At 46.8% G+C, this 15552-nt stretch overlaps 1 protein-coding gene across 1 annotated transcript in view; it reads right to left on the reverse strand.

The window, feature by feature from the left end:
- LOC138527594 (16 kDa beta-galactoside-binding lectin-like) overlaps positions 1–15552 on the reverse strand; it is a 156171-nt gene that overhangs the window by 21291 nt on the left and 119328 nt on the right. Inside the window, exon 7 of the mRNA XM_069638887.1 lies at positions 14062–14245. Within this exon, the coding sequence (XP_069494988.1) occupies positions 14062–14245 (184 nt within the window). The remainder of the gene's footprint in view (positions 1–14061; positions 14246–15552) is intronic.

Here is a 15552-nt window from a genome sequence, read left to right on the forward strand (position 1 = left end):
GTATGGACATGTTTTAAAAATGTCTAGCCAGGCTGCACCAATGTTGCCAAATATGGCCATGGAAGAACTTTTTCTTACTGTGGTGTAGAATTTGTTAATGGCATATAGGGTAAAGCCAACATGATGAGTGTTTTTATGTGGCTATACTGGACTGCATTGGTGCAGGCCATAAGGAGATCTTTTCCTATTGTGGCAGGACATTTCCTACTGGCATAAAGGATGAAGCCAACATGATGAGTGTTCTTACGTGGCCATACTTGTCTAAATGTGTGCATCTACTCTAGACATTTTCTAAACATGTCTAGCCAGGCTGCACCGATGTTGGCAAGTATGGCCATGTAGGAACATGTTCCTACTGTGGTGTGGCATTTGTTAATGGCATATAGGATAAAGCCAACATGGTGACTGTTCTTACATGGCTATACTGGACTACATTGGTGCAGACAATATGGGAATAATTGTGTTACTGCGGCATAGCATTTCTACAACCATCAAAGTTAAAGACATCTTGATGAGTCTTATTACGTGACTATACTGTCATACATTTGTACATCCAGTCCAAACATATCTTCTTACTGCAGCATAGCATTTTTACTGACATCAAGTGTAAAGCCAACATGAGCAGTGCCCTTATGTGGCTTTCCTCACCTATATTGATGCAGCCAGTCTGGACATGTTTTCTTACTGTAGCATAGCATTTACTACTGGCACCAAGAGGAATGCCAACATGAGTGTCTTATGTGCCCATACTGACTTACATGTTTGCAGTCACTCTTGGCATATTTTCTTACTGTGGTATGCACATTTTTACTGGCATGAAAGATAAAGTCAACATGAGGAGTGTTCCTAAGTGGTCATACTAGCCGACTGTGGTGCAGCCAGTGTGAACATGTTTTCCTGCTGTAGAATGCCATTTGTTTTTGGCAACAAAACCAACAGGAGTATGTTCTTACATGGGGATACTGCCATTTATAATGGTAGAGCCATCATGGACATGTTTTCATATAGTATAATTGCTGGCATGATGAGCAAAACAAACATGAATATGTTCTTATGTGGGAATATATTGGTGCAGACAGAAATGAAATGTATGGCACAGCCAGTTTGAAAATGTTTTTATACTGACACATATTGTGGGCAAGGCATCATGTAAATGCATTGGAAAATGCTCCTGTGCACTGTTGGTGACTTGGCATCGACTGGATTTTTCTCATGTGTTACTCTACAAAGCAGATTCCAAACTGTGTGGCTTTTAAACCCAATTTCTCATTAAAGGTGTGCTGTAAAATACACCATTTTACCCATTAGTTGTAAAATTTGCTTGGGGGGAGATCCGGCATTCCTCCCGAATCTCACTTGATTGGTGTGGTCTGCTTCACAAAGCTTGGTCACTACTTAATATTCGTGGGAAACATGTATGCCCTTTCAATTAAAAAATCCACCTTCTAGTACTGGCAAAAAGTGCAGAAACCCAGCTTTCCTTGCATTATCACTCCCACCTTCCAGCCTAGGAGCAGGAGCTCCAGGTCCAGGATCCGCCTCTGCTGGAGCAGCGGGCCCCCCTGCACGAAGTCCTTGCCACCTCAGAAGCATTTAGGTAAGCGCTGACTTCGGATGCTCTATACTGGAAAAATCAATCCTTTTTAATGCAGCACCATTATCTGCAGAACCGCTGCGAAGCGAATGCAAAATATGCCTGCCCTGACGAGATTTCGAGTGAGAAATATTGCCACAGCACCCTAAAGCCATCAAGGTACACGAGGTACCTAATTGTTCCAAGATGGCCGCCCACCTGCCATTGTGTGTCTCTAGTGCCTAACCTGACCCATGCACTAGGTCCTGATAGGCTGCCTTGCCTAGTTTCGACCGGATTGGTCGCCGGCAGGCGGAGCCGGCCCACCTCGTCCAAGGCCCACAGGGACAAGGCTGGAGCCTGTTTCATGCCTGGACTGATCCACTCCCACCTTCCAGCCTAGGAGCAGGAGCTCCAGGTCCAGGATCCGCCTCTGCTGGAGCAGCGGCCCCCCCCTGCACAAAGTCCTTGCCACCTCTGCATTTAGGTAAGCGCTGACTTCGGATGCGCTGTACTGGAAAAATCAATCCTTTTTAATGCAGCACCATTATCTGCAGAACCACTGCAAAGCGAATGCAAAATAGCCTGCCCTGCCGAGATTTCGAGTGAGAAATATTGCCATAGCACCCTAAAGCCATCAAGTTACACAAGGTACCTAATTGTTCTAAGATGGCCGCCCACCTGCCATTGTGGGTCTCTAGTGCCTAACCTGACCCATGCACTAGGTCCTGATAGGCTGCCTTGCCTACTTTTGACCGGATTGGTCGCCGGCAGGTGGAGCCGGCCCACCTCGTCCAAGGCCCACAGAGACAAGGCTGGAGCCTGTTTCATGCCTGTGTTTGCCGTCTGCCAGACACCCTGTCCAGCACACGCCACGCAAGGTAACATCTAAGCCCTCATGACACTAATACTGCGGCGTAACGCTGAGGCGCATGACTCATGTCTCTCCGTCCTCTACTATGACGCTCACTTGTGGTACATCAGAAAACGGCAGACAGTGCGCCATAATCCTGCTCACTGCTGGTTCCTTCTACAAATTGCATCTAGATTACCTGAAACGGCCCTGTCTAACGTTCACATTAGTAAACTGTACCCTGAGTAGCCATGACCCTGCTCGGCAGCCTTACAACTGCATTTAAATTGCTGTCACTTTCTTGTCTCCTGGCCATACTAGCCACTAAGTAATTGCACCTAGACTGCTGTAACTTGCCTGACCACTGCCACTTCGTTGCATATTTATCACCTAGGAGCCCTGGACGCTAAAAGTCAATTTTAGATGACCCACTGCTTGCGCATACTGCAATTGTCACTATGTTTTAGCCCTGATTGCCAAAAGTCGAATTTAGATGACCCACTGCTTGCGCATTCTGCAATTGTCACTATGTTTTAGCCCTGATTGCCAAAAGTCGAACTTAGACGACCCACTGCTTGCACATACTGCAATTATCACTATGTTTTAGCCCTGATTGCCAAAAGTCGAAGTTAGACGACCCACTGCTTGCGCATACTGCAATTGTCACTATGTTTTAGCCCTGATTGCCAAAAGTCGAATTTAGACGACCCACTGCTTGCGCATACTGCAATTGTCACTATGTTTTAGCCCTGATTGCCAAAAGTCGAATTTAGATGACCCACTGCTTGCGCATACTGCAATTGTCATTATGTTTTAGCCCTGATTGCCAAAAGTCGAACTTAGACGACCCACTGCTTGCGCATATTGAAATTGTCACTATGTTTTAGCCCTGATTGCCAAAAGTCGAATTTAGACGACCCACTGCTTGCGCATACTGCAATTGTCACTATGTTTTAGCCCTGTTGCCAAAAGTCGAATTTAGACGACCCACTGCTTGCGCATACTGCAATTCTCACTATGTTTTAGCCCTGATTGCTAAAAGGTTGAATTTACTAGTGTTTTAAGCCCCTGCACTAAAATCAAAACTAGATGTCAGTATGTTCAAACACCCTTACTGCATCCCTACAATTTAAAGGTACCAAATGTTAGTTCACTGTACCGCCCAGTCATTAACGACTCAGTCATATTACTGTACGTATCTGCTACCCAAACTAAATACTTAGACGCCAGCTCACAGTATGCTCCTGGCATAGTCAGCAAATGTCCCCTACCTCCCTCATTAAAGTCACCCTTACCCTAATACTCATCACTGTTACATCCATCATAATGGTATTTACTTTCAAAACCAGCCCTCCTAAGGATAGAAACCTGAGACTGAGGTCCAGACTACCTAGTATCTATGAAACTGTAAGCAACCGCCAGAATAACGCCAATAGACATACAATTACCCAACCAGAAAACTTGTATCGATCAGTCAAGCAATCCACCTACACCGGTGATCAAACTTCGACTAAAACTCGCACAACTTTAGATACCCTACCACCTAAAACTTGTCAAACTACCAAACCTAATAGCTCTCTAACGCTACTAGGATCCCTAATTAATGCGAGATCAGTGGTGGCCCACGCCGCAGAAATTGCTGACATCTTAAATAATGACAACTTGGACCTATTGGCCATAACTGAGACTTGGCTTCATGAGGCTGCAGGACCAACACTAATGCTAGCAGTGCCCGATAAATACCAAATTCTCAGAGCTGACAGACCTAATGCCAGAGGCGGCGGACTAGCCATCATCTTCAAATCTACCCATCCCATCAGGCTTGCCACATCGGTCTCCTACTCATTTTCTGAAGTACTTACAGCCAAAATGTCCCTCTCTAACAACTGCACGCTTTCAATCCACCTGATATATAGACCCCCTGGGCCACTAGGTACCTTCAAAGATGATCTAACTAGCCTTATAGCCAACAACACTAAAGGCCACTCCCAAACCCTACTATTGGGAGACTTTAACCTCGGCTTTAATGAAACTAACAATAAACACATAGAATCAGTTGCAGCCCTGCTCAAGGACCACAGCGTTGTTCAAAAAGTCCTCTTCCCCTCCCAAATCAAAGGAAGGACCCTTGACTGGGTATCTGAACTGAACTGCAACATCAGTATCACCGACATTGTTCCACAGACACGGGTTGATCATTATCTAATAACCTTCTCCGCCACTCTAGATCTCCTTAGCCACAAAATCAACAACATGGTTCCATCTCTCTAGACCAGAAGCAAAAAGGATATGACTGCTGAAAATACTATCCCTCTCCTCCTTCCAGCCATATATGGATTGGAAAGTAACAACCCGGACACCCTAGTAAATACTTTCAACAATGCTATGATCAAAGCACTAGAAGCAGTTGCTCCAACCAAATTATACAATGCTAAACAGGAAGCCCACCTAAATGCCTGGTTTACGCCCCACCTCAAATCTCTAAGACTACAAAAAGAAAGCTCCAATCCATCTGGTGCCACCCACCCACCGAACATAACAAAAATAACCTAACTGAATTTGCCAAATCTTACAAAAAAGAAATAATCAAACCAAGAAGAACACCTTCAACGACAGGATCGCAAAAGCCAACTCTAACACTAAAGAGCTTTTCGCCATCCTCTGCCACTGGAATCCCCTATTCAGCCAATAGACAAGGCCCCCAAAAACAAAGTTTGGTGCACAAACATCCAAAACGCCCTTTCTAACAAAATGTCCTCGCTTCAATGTAAAATTGCTAAAAAAAAAGGCCACACTGTCACCACTGGACCAACAAATATCCCAATCTCAGGAGAATAAGACTACCGCACAGTTTAGATTCATGACTATCTCCATAATTGAAACAGAAAAAATAATACTCTCCCTCAAACCTTCAAATTGTAAGGGCGATTCCTGCCCAGCAAAATTAATAAAGAATGCAGGTAGGGACCTAGCTCCCTTCATCTCCAAGCTCATAAACTCTTCCTTTGAGTCCAATACGGTACCCACCAACCTCAAAGAATATTGGGTCCTCCCATTACTGAAAAAACAAACTCTGGACCCCACCATCCCTATCAATTACAGACCAATCACCAGCATGCCATTTCTTCTTAAAATCCTAGACAGAGCTGCCTACATACAAATCCAGGATTACCTGGAAGCTAACCACCAGCTTGGCTCACGGCAATCTGGCTTCCGCCCACTCCATGGTGTGGAAACAGTTCTGCTAGACCTCAAGACACAAATTGAGGAACTAAAGGACAACAGGAAAACAGCCTTGCTCCTCTTACTGGATTTGTGGGCTGCTTTTGACCTGGTGGACACTGCAGTCTTATGCAACCACCTCGAATCTGCCGCCAACTTCACCGGAGATGCCATAGCCTGGGTCCAATCCTTCTTAGCTAATCGCACCATGCAAGTCTTCTCCACTACCGACTCTGCTGACCCTATCAAAATAACCTGTGGTGTCCCACAAGGATCCTGTGTCTCCCCCACCATGTACAACATCTTCACCAAGCCTTTTTGAAAAGTTGGTCAGACTGGGTGTCATCTACACGAACTACGCAGATGACACCCAGATCCACATACCCCTTTCGGGCGACTACAAGACAGACTCAGCCTTGGTGAACAAGATATACTCCCTCATTCAGGCATGGATGGCCTCACATGGCCTCTGCCTGAATGACGATAAAACAGAGTTACTAATCCTAGGCTCTGAAGCCAACATCCAAAAATTATGCCCAAGCTACACATCCTTCAGCATTGATAACAACCCTATCAAGGTGATGTCTGTGATTAAAACCCTTCGATTCTATCTGGACTCCTCCCTCACTCTCAAGAAGCAGGTCAACTCCCTCGCCTCTTCTACCACCTACACCTGCAAACTCATCCGCGCATCCAGACCATACCTTTGCAGTGCCAGCTGCATCACCCTAGCTAACGCTCTTATCATGTCTAGGTTAGACTATTGCAACGCCCTGTACTCTGGTGCCAATAAATACATCACAGACAAACTTCAAAGACTGCAGAATAATGCCCTGAGAGCAGCACTAAACATCCCCTACAGAGAGCTTGTCACCAATTGTAGGAAAGAGGTTAACTGGCTAAAAATAACGGATAGAATCCTACTTAAAACAGCATCCCTCACCTCTAAATGTCTAAACAACCTAGCCCCACCGTACCTAATGGAAAAAATCATTAGGAAAACTTCCATGCGACCCACGAGATCTGCCAACACCTCCAAACTAGAGTCTCCTAGGTGTAAACGCTCCACTAAGGGAGGAACTAGCTTTCCTGTCAAAGCTGCTCACTGCTGGAACAAATTACCGCTTGACCTCAGAACTGAACAACCGTACCCTAAATTCAGGCACAAGATAATCAAATGGCTGTGCGCTAATGACACATAACTTGACTAACACTAACATCTAGCCCCCTGCTTAGATAGTCTCGCTAGAGTGCCTTGGACATCCTAATACATGCCCTGCTCCTGGACATATGTCTGTATATATTCTTGCATATATTCGCTGTCTTTTTTGCCGCTGTGTTTTATATCCTCATGCCAAATGCTGTCTTTTTGCTGTTGTGTTTTATATATGTATGCCAAATACTGTAACAAGCTTAAGTTTTCCTGTACACTGTTGCGCCCGGCTACCCAAGGGTTTGGCGTGCATTACCAAATAAATAAACCACCAAACATTATCCATTTTGTACATAACATAATGCAAACAACCAAAATTGCACTGAGGAGTCTGCACGTACAGAAGCCTTCAAAAAGCCTTTCATCCTTGTTAAGTCCATAAATGAGCACCAAAACAGGTTGTGTGATATTGTATGCATATTTGTTCTATAAAAAAGAGCTTAAGCATAAGTGCTATACAATAACATATCATTTGGCCTTGGACGTCTGCTTGGGTTCATAGTAATTTGACAATATGTATCTATACACACAGATATTAATGATATATATGGTGATCCATTCTTGTATGAAATGTATATCACATTGGTGAAATCATAACCATATTTTCCCTAGTGTACTTGGGAACAATGCTATTTGATGCCACTTTCTGTTTTCTCAAGGTGTGAAAGGTCGTGTTTCATCACTTCCCGGGATGTCACTTTGGGGTGGGTCAAATGACATCACGTCCGGTGATGTCATCAGAGGTCAAGGGTCGTGAGGCAAGGGTTGGGGGACTTTTTGGAGGCGAGGGGTGGCCAGGGCAATTTCTTGTCCAAGTCCGACCCTGGAGCAGGTCTCCAGCAAGAGTTGTCAGAATTTGCCTCGACAGGAATTAAGTAACTTGGGAGATGAGCAGGAATCTTTAGCACAACTGTGATCATGTCCTTCAAAGAACATCATGCGAACGTACCAGTCATAGCCAAATTCCAAAGAAGAGACGCTGGAGGTACAATGCTAAATCCTTTAGGCTTGCTGCAACACTCCTTCCAAGAGTACTTACTGCTAGAACTTATATGAATTAGAAAGGTGATGAAGCGAACATTTGCAAGAAAATGTTATTTACGGTTAGGCACTTTGGAAACATGTTTGGTAAATCTTTGTTGCCCTTACAACCTTGTCCTCCCTTCATGCCAATGCTATGCTGAATATGCATATTGTTGAATTAGGTCACCACCATTTGTGAAATATGCATTCTTATATCAAGCACCTCCTGATGTCAAACTGATCATTCCTATGTTCACTATAGAAGGTGACTTTCATCTTATTACAGAAAATGACTTAAGCATAGAGTCAAACCTTTATATCAAATCGCATTGACTCTGGCCCAGAGCGATAATGCAACCAACCTTCCATTCCTTCCCGCGAATCTCTCCTCGTTAAACTGGCCCTCTCCACCTCGCTCTCATACAGCTTCCTAATAATCTACAGGCCCCCTGGCTACGATAGACAATTCGCAAACAACCTCTGCTACTCTATTGCCACCCTTCAACTAAACCATCCCAACGTCACCCTTCTTGGAGACTTCAACATATGGCTTGACATCCCCACCAACCCTATGACACACTCTCTGGTTGACGGTTTAGGTGCTATTAACCTCCAACCCCACATAAATGGCCCGACTCACTATAAAGGACACACTGTTGATGCCATCTTTAGCTCCAACACCAGGATTCATCTAAACCTCGCCACCCCTATCATCTGGTCCGATCACTTCATTCTCTCGTTCGCCATTCGCTCACCCATCCCCCTTCCCGTACTTGAATCTGAACCTCCTAATCTTCGCAAATAATGGAAAAAACTAACTATCGTCCCGGATCTAGCCGACGCGCTCCTCCAGTCTCCACCACCTATTTGCCAACTCAGTAAACAAGTAACCCCTGACGCCTTTGACTCATGGCTCAACGCATCTCTGATGCGGCTCACACCCTCTTGCAAACCATCACCCCGCCGTGGCCTCTTCCCCAAATGGTTCACCCCTGAGTTGAAGACCACTAAACAACTATATGCAAATGGCAGAAATACAAAACCCGGGAGAGCCGGTCCACCCTGGCCCGACACCTTTATCAGTACAAGGCTGAAATCCGGAAAGCAAAAAAAGCCCACTACAACTCCCGAATCCTAAACTGCAAAAACCTGAGCAAGAACTCCACAAAATCATCTCGGAATGCACCAAACCGGCTTGTACCACGACCGTCCCGACCCCCTCACAATCACTGTGCGACTCACTCTCCCTCCACTTTTACACCACAGCTCTCAAAAGAACAAATATTCTAGCCACCAAACTGACGCTCTTACATTCACCAGGCAATACTCCCCCCATACCGACCTGCCAACCAGCTTCAACCACTCCGCAACCAACGTTCGAATCCTTTAGTCCAATATCACCAGAGCAATTTCTCAAACTTCTATCTGCCCGCAAACCATCTGGCTCTCCGCTAGACCCTTGCCCAGCAACAACCCTCAAAGAAATCTCTGCTTCCACCTGCGCAGGAGAACACGCAAGATCCATCATAAATGCCTCCCTTTCCTCTGGTATCTTTCCCGGCGCATTCAAAACAGTCCATGTCAAACCCCTGATTAAAAAACCTTCCCTCAACCCTCTCAAGCCCAAAAACTACCGCCCCATCTCAAACACCAGGTTCCTTGGCAAACTCATTGACTGAACCGCCTACTCCCAACTAAATGCCTTTGCAAAGCCAATAATCTCCTAGACCCCACACAATCAGGTGTCAGAGCCCGTCACGGAACTGAAAATACGCCAACCTCAATCTGGGATCACCTTAAAATGACAGCAGACTCCGTGGGATGCGCCGTACTAATCCTTCTTGACCTATCCGCCGCCTTTGACACAATCAATCACGCAATACTCCTAGACCGCCTCCACGCCCTAGGAATTCGTGGAACCGCTCTTAAATGGATAGGTTAATTCCTCAAAGACAGGTACCAAATAACAATACTCTCCACATATACCTCCCAAGCCCGACCTGTTGACACGGGAGTCCCACAAGGAGCATGCCTATCCGCCCTCCTGTTCAATCTCTACTTGATCACCCTCCCACCAATAATTCGTTCACACAACATCCTGTGTTACAACTATGCCGACGCCACTCAACTAATTCCAAAACTCCTGAACTCAAAACCCAACTCCCGACCTGGCCTGGCCTCCTGCATCCTTGACACAGAACGCTGGATGACCCAAAGCCACCTCTTGTTAAACCCCTGCAAAACGGAAATCATGGTTTGTGGCAACTCCGATCTTCTTCCGCACATGCTACCCTGGCCACCCGCCATGGGCAACTCACCGACCCTCTCCAAATCAGAGAAAAATCTTGGATGCACCCTTGACTCCGACCTAACACTCTCGCGCCAAGTCAACAACGTCTCAAAGTCCTGCCACTACCACCTTAAAACCCTTACGCGCATCTTTCCATATCTCTCCTTTCCCAGCAGACTCTCCGCGGTCCAATCAATCGTTATATCAAGACTGGACTATGCAAACTCTCTATACCTCATAATCCACGCCTACCAACTGAACAAACTCCAAAGGGCACAAAATGTGGCAGCCAAAATGCTACTTGTGCTCGGCCCAAGAGACCACATCTCCCCAGCCCTTAAGACACTGCACTGGCTTCCTGTTCCGCGAAGGGTGACCTTCAAAACCTTATGCATCTCCCATCGAGCACTGCATAAAACCGGACCTCAATATCTTCAGGACAAGCTAAAACCCTATCACCCCCCACGTGCCCTAAGATCAAGCTCAGCCGGCCTCCTAGTCATACCTAAGACAAACTCAGTCAGGTTAGGCAGATCATCATTCTCAGCCTTGGCCCCACATGCTATGGAACTCACTCCCACCCCACATCCGACTAACTGAGGATTTAGCGTATTTCCGCAAACAGCTGAAAACCTAGCTCTTCCCCTAAATCAACTATACCAAACTAACCCAAACAGCCTAACAGCATCTCAATGACACCAACCCAACAAACTACCTGATGCGAGGAATTGACAGCCAGTAAACCCCTAATATCAACTAAAAGGACAATCAGAATTAACCGAATAAAATAGATCAAAACAATGAAGTGGTTAATAAGAATAAATCACACGGCAACAGTAAAGAAACTTAAACTCTTGAAATGGACATAATGCAAGAGGAGCGAACGAAATGAATGGCGTGGGTGAAATTGTTACAATAGATGAGGCGTGTGGACCGGATGAATGCGTTGAGTGGAAGAACTCACGAGTAGAAGGACCGATGACTATATCATTTGAATGAGTGTATACATCGAATGAATATGTAAACTGGATGAGTGTATAGAATGGATGATCACGTTGAGCGGTTGGATATGAAGAGGGGATAAATGCAGAGAGCGCCTGAGAGTATAGAGCACCTGAGTATATAAAGCGCCTGAATGCATAGAGCGCCTGAGTGTATAGAGCGCCTGAGTGTATAGAACGCCTGACTGTACAGAGTGGATGAGGGTACAGAGCGGATGAGCGTACAGAGCTGATGAACGTACATAGCGGACGGGTGTTCAGAGCGGACGAGTGTACAGAGCGGATGAATGTACAGAGCAGAGGGGTGTACAGTGCGGATGAGTGTACAGTGCGGATGGGTGTACAGTGCGGATGAGTGTACAGTGCGGATGGGTGTACAGAGCGGATGGGTGTACAGAGCGGATGAGTGTACATGGCGGATGAGTGTACATGGCGGATGAGTGTACAGAGCGGATGAATGTACAGAGCGGATGGGTGTACAGAGCGTATGGGTGTACAGAGCGGATGGGTGAACAGAGCAGATGGGTGTACAGAGCGGATGGGTGTACAGAGCGGATGGGTGTACAGAGCGGATGGGTGTACAGAACGGATGAAGGTATAGAGCAGATGAGTGTAGAGAGCAGACAAATAGATGGAATAGGATTACTGCGTATTAGCGAATGACTCTATAAGGCTGATGAGTACATATTGCTGTTGAATGCGTGGGGACCGGATGTGCGTGGATGAGTGCGGAGAGCGGATGAGTGCGGGGAGCGGACGAGTGCAGGGAACAGATGAGTGCGGAGGGCAGATGAGTGTGGAGGGCAGATAAGTGCGGAGGGCAGATAAGTGCGGAGGGTGGATGAGTGCGGAGGGCGGATGAGTGCGGAGGGCGGATGAGTGCGTAGGGAACTGGTTAGTCGGGGAGTGGGCAAGCCCAGAGAGCATGTGATTGCATAGGGTGAATGAATGCGTAGAGCAGAGGAAGGTATGGTGCATACGAGGGATAAAGCAGACAAATGCCAAGAGCAGAGGACTTACTCAGACCGTGTGAGTGCGCAGAACGGAAAAGCATGTAGAACGGATGAATGCATGTAGAGCTGATGAGGGCATAGAATGGATGAGTGCGGGAAATTGATGGATGGGCTGAGCAGAAGAACTTATTGAGCGGAGGGCCGCATAGAACAGACTAGTGTGTAGGGCCGACAAGTGCATATGAGCGAGAGCGGGCATATGAAAAAGGTGTGCGTAGAAGGGGATGAGTGCGTAGAGAGGTTGAGGGCGTAGAGGGGCTGAGTGCGTAGAGGGGCTGAGTGCAGGTGAATACATAGTGCGTGCGAGGGCACAAAGAGGACGAGTCCCTGGAGCGAACGAGTGCCTAGAGCGAACGAGTGCCCAGAGTAGAACTGACCTGTTGCTAGAGCAGACAAGTTGCATAGAGATACTGAATGCGTAGAGTGGATGGATCGAGTCAAGTGGAGCGCGCTGGGGCAGACAAGAGGGCATGCATGGAGCTGACAAGAGTGCATACGTGGGACAGACTACAACCCGCAGGACGGACTGGAGCGCGAGGGGCGGACTGGAGTGCATGAGTGCGTCGAGCGAACCAGTGTGTGGCTGAGATTGGGATGCATGGAGTGGATAGGAGTGCATGGAACAGACTGAAGCGCATAGAACTGCGTGATGTACATAGTATGGTCTGGAATGCAGAGAACGTTTAAAAGAGCATATAACAAATCATATCACACCACCACGCTTACTCTCCCCTCTACACCACCACTCAACTAGAGCACAGAGATACTATGACACCATTCGGTATAACTGTTCTCATACTAACATCCACCGCATTCTCCACAGCATTAAAACACTGTTGGTTACACACCCCCAAGCCAGGCGTTCTCCTCAGGTATAACGCACTCGGTCTGGATAAATCCTGCCAGAACGAACACATACTCTTGATCTCTCAACCACCACACCTACCACTAAAAAGCAGCTATTACACGAATACTGCATCAGCTGCACACATAGCCGGTGCTCAAACGCACCTTTGACTCTACTCTCTACTCCTCTCTACTCCCTCTACTGATCTGAACTTCGGTTCCCAAGGGCGTTCAACCTACCAGCACCTTCAGACCATACCAATGGTATATAAGGCGCTATATTAATGCAAAATAAAATAACATAACATAGCATAACAATCATGATGTCTTTATCGTAACCAAGTTACAACACTTGTGCACTAGCTAACTTTACAGATAATGAGTGTGAATGATTACTATGTGATTAGTTTGATGGTCATTTTGAAGAGACCGAACTCTACTGTTCGGGGAGTCAGTAAGCACAGCCCTGGAGATGACTTGCCTCTTTCACAGTCACGGGGCACATAGTAAAATCATGCGTCAAATAGAAACGGGGGAAAAACACCAACAAAGTGCATCAAAATGAAAATATTGCTCACACTCATGGAACCCCCGCCCCTTTTAAGTGGATTGTGAAATGAGAGGGCTCCCCTTTGTAAAAAATCAGTCATTTAAAGAACCACTTTGAATTTTGGCTACCTTTGACATATTTACTGTTGAGACTCATTATTAGTGTTGTAGTGATGGTAGAAAACAAGCTATTTTAAACTTCTCACATTGTAAAAAGGCACTCTAATTAAGAGTTGGCATTGCAAGGGATAGATATCCCAACAAGTGCCTTCCATGTTGGGTATTCAAGGCAGCAAACATCCCATGTAATCCTAGCGTATCATTGGCTGCTATTTTAAATACTGTAACCTTTTGCAATGCCACATGTTTTAAGGTTACCACCATGCTTACAATGAACGTTTAATTGCCCTGCAGCAATTTTCAACAATAACATTATGAATGAAATATTGACAAATGAAAGAGATGCAGTTTTAATTACCGTATAGTCTCCTCCGGGAGTGAATGGAAATGGATGTTTATCACCACCAAAGCAATCCTCTATTCCCCATTCGCCATTTTGCATTACGTTGCACACAGTGATATTCTTGCAGGTGCCATAGTTAAAGCGTGGATCAAAGTGGCACAGAATATTTTTTTCATCTTTGTGGAAATTTATTGAAAATCTGTAAAAAGACGAACATGCCATAAGTTGATGGTTGTGCAAGATTTTGAATGCAAACAGCAGACGTGTATATTCAAATATCAATTGCATACCAGATACCAATCCATCAGCCCCATCATCAACAGCAATACGATAGCTGAATGAGCTGGCTAAGAACACCTAAGAACACCCAAGAACACCTAAACAATTCAATAAAACATCTCACACTATTAAAAACAAACTATTCCAGACCCCCAGGGGGCGTGGAAGAAGATGGCTGTGTGAGAGGAGCTCGGCGCTTGGCCCTGAAAAGAAGTAATATAGAGGACCTAACATGACTTGGGTGGATGCCTGGAATATGCCTAGAGTGTTGCGTTGTCTAGCCCCCCCCAGAACCCTGATTGAGGGGCGAACGATGAGGGACAGATCGGATCCTGGGCCGCTGCAGTGTTGCCGTCTTGGGAGTGCGAACCGTGAAGCGGAGTGACACTCAGGCCCGCCACGATCCACGGAAAGGTCTACGGAGGTGGTGCGGGGAAGACTGGAGCTGGGAGAGAACTGCAACTCCCTGCCCCTGTGCAAGCCTAGCTGACAAGAAGCACCGGAATAGTTGATCGCCCGACAGAGCTGGTGATATGGAGAGGACCTCGTGGAGGAGGTGCCCCCCCCATTATAACACAGCGGATCGCGGGAGAGTGAAGTGGTGGGCTGGATACGTCCACGCCTGGTGGTGGCCCGTAGCAGCCTTTGGTGAGGGATTGGGGAGTGCGGCCCGGACCAGCTAGACGTGTGCCCTGGCCCTTGACAATGTTGCACCAAGATGTGTGTACCCTGGGGAGAACCGGGACGAGCACACATGCCCGGCAAGGGCCTTTGAGAGATGAGACGGTAGGAGAATGCAGCAGTGGTCCAGATACGACCCAAGCCCGGTGTGGGCCCCAGACCCACGGCGCCCCGTGGCTTAGGAGCGGGAGGAGTGGCCCGGGTCCAACACGATAGCCCTCCGGGCCCCCAGCAACATTTCAGCAAAGGCAGCCATATCCTGGTGAAGCCCTGGGAGAGCACACAGGCCCACAGAGGACTTGTAAGAGGTGAGGAGTGGTCTGCCTAGGGGGCCCCCAGAAACGACTTGGTTGGAGTGGCCTTACCACACAGAGGAGTGAGGAATCCCCACATACCTGACAAGGCAGGGCAAGAGGGAGGCAAGGGCCTAAAGACAGGCCCCACTGGAGAGGGCACTATGGCAGGGGTAGCTGGAGCCAGACATGAGACTGGTTCACTGGGTGGCATACACCAGGATATCCATGCTGTCCTTAAGTAGTTACAAGC

This window comes from Ambystoma mexicanum, chromosome 14 (genome assembly GCF_040938575.1).
Source record: "Ambystoma mexicanum isolate Mex_15411 chromosome 14, UKY_AmexF1_1, whole genome shotgun sequence".
Lineage (NCBI taxonomy): Eukaryota > Metazoa > Chordata > Amphibia > Caudata > Ambystomatidae > Ambystoma > Ambystoma mexicanum.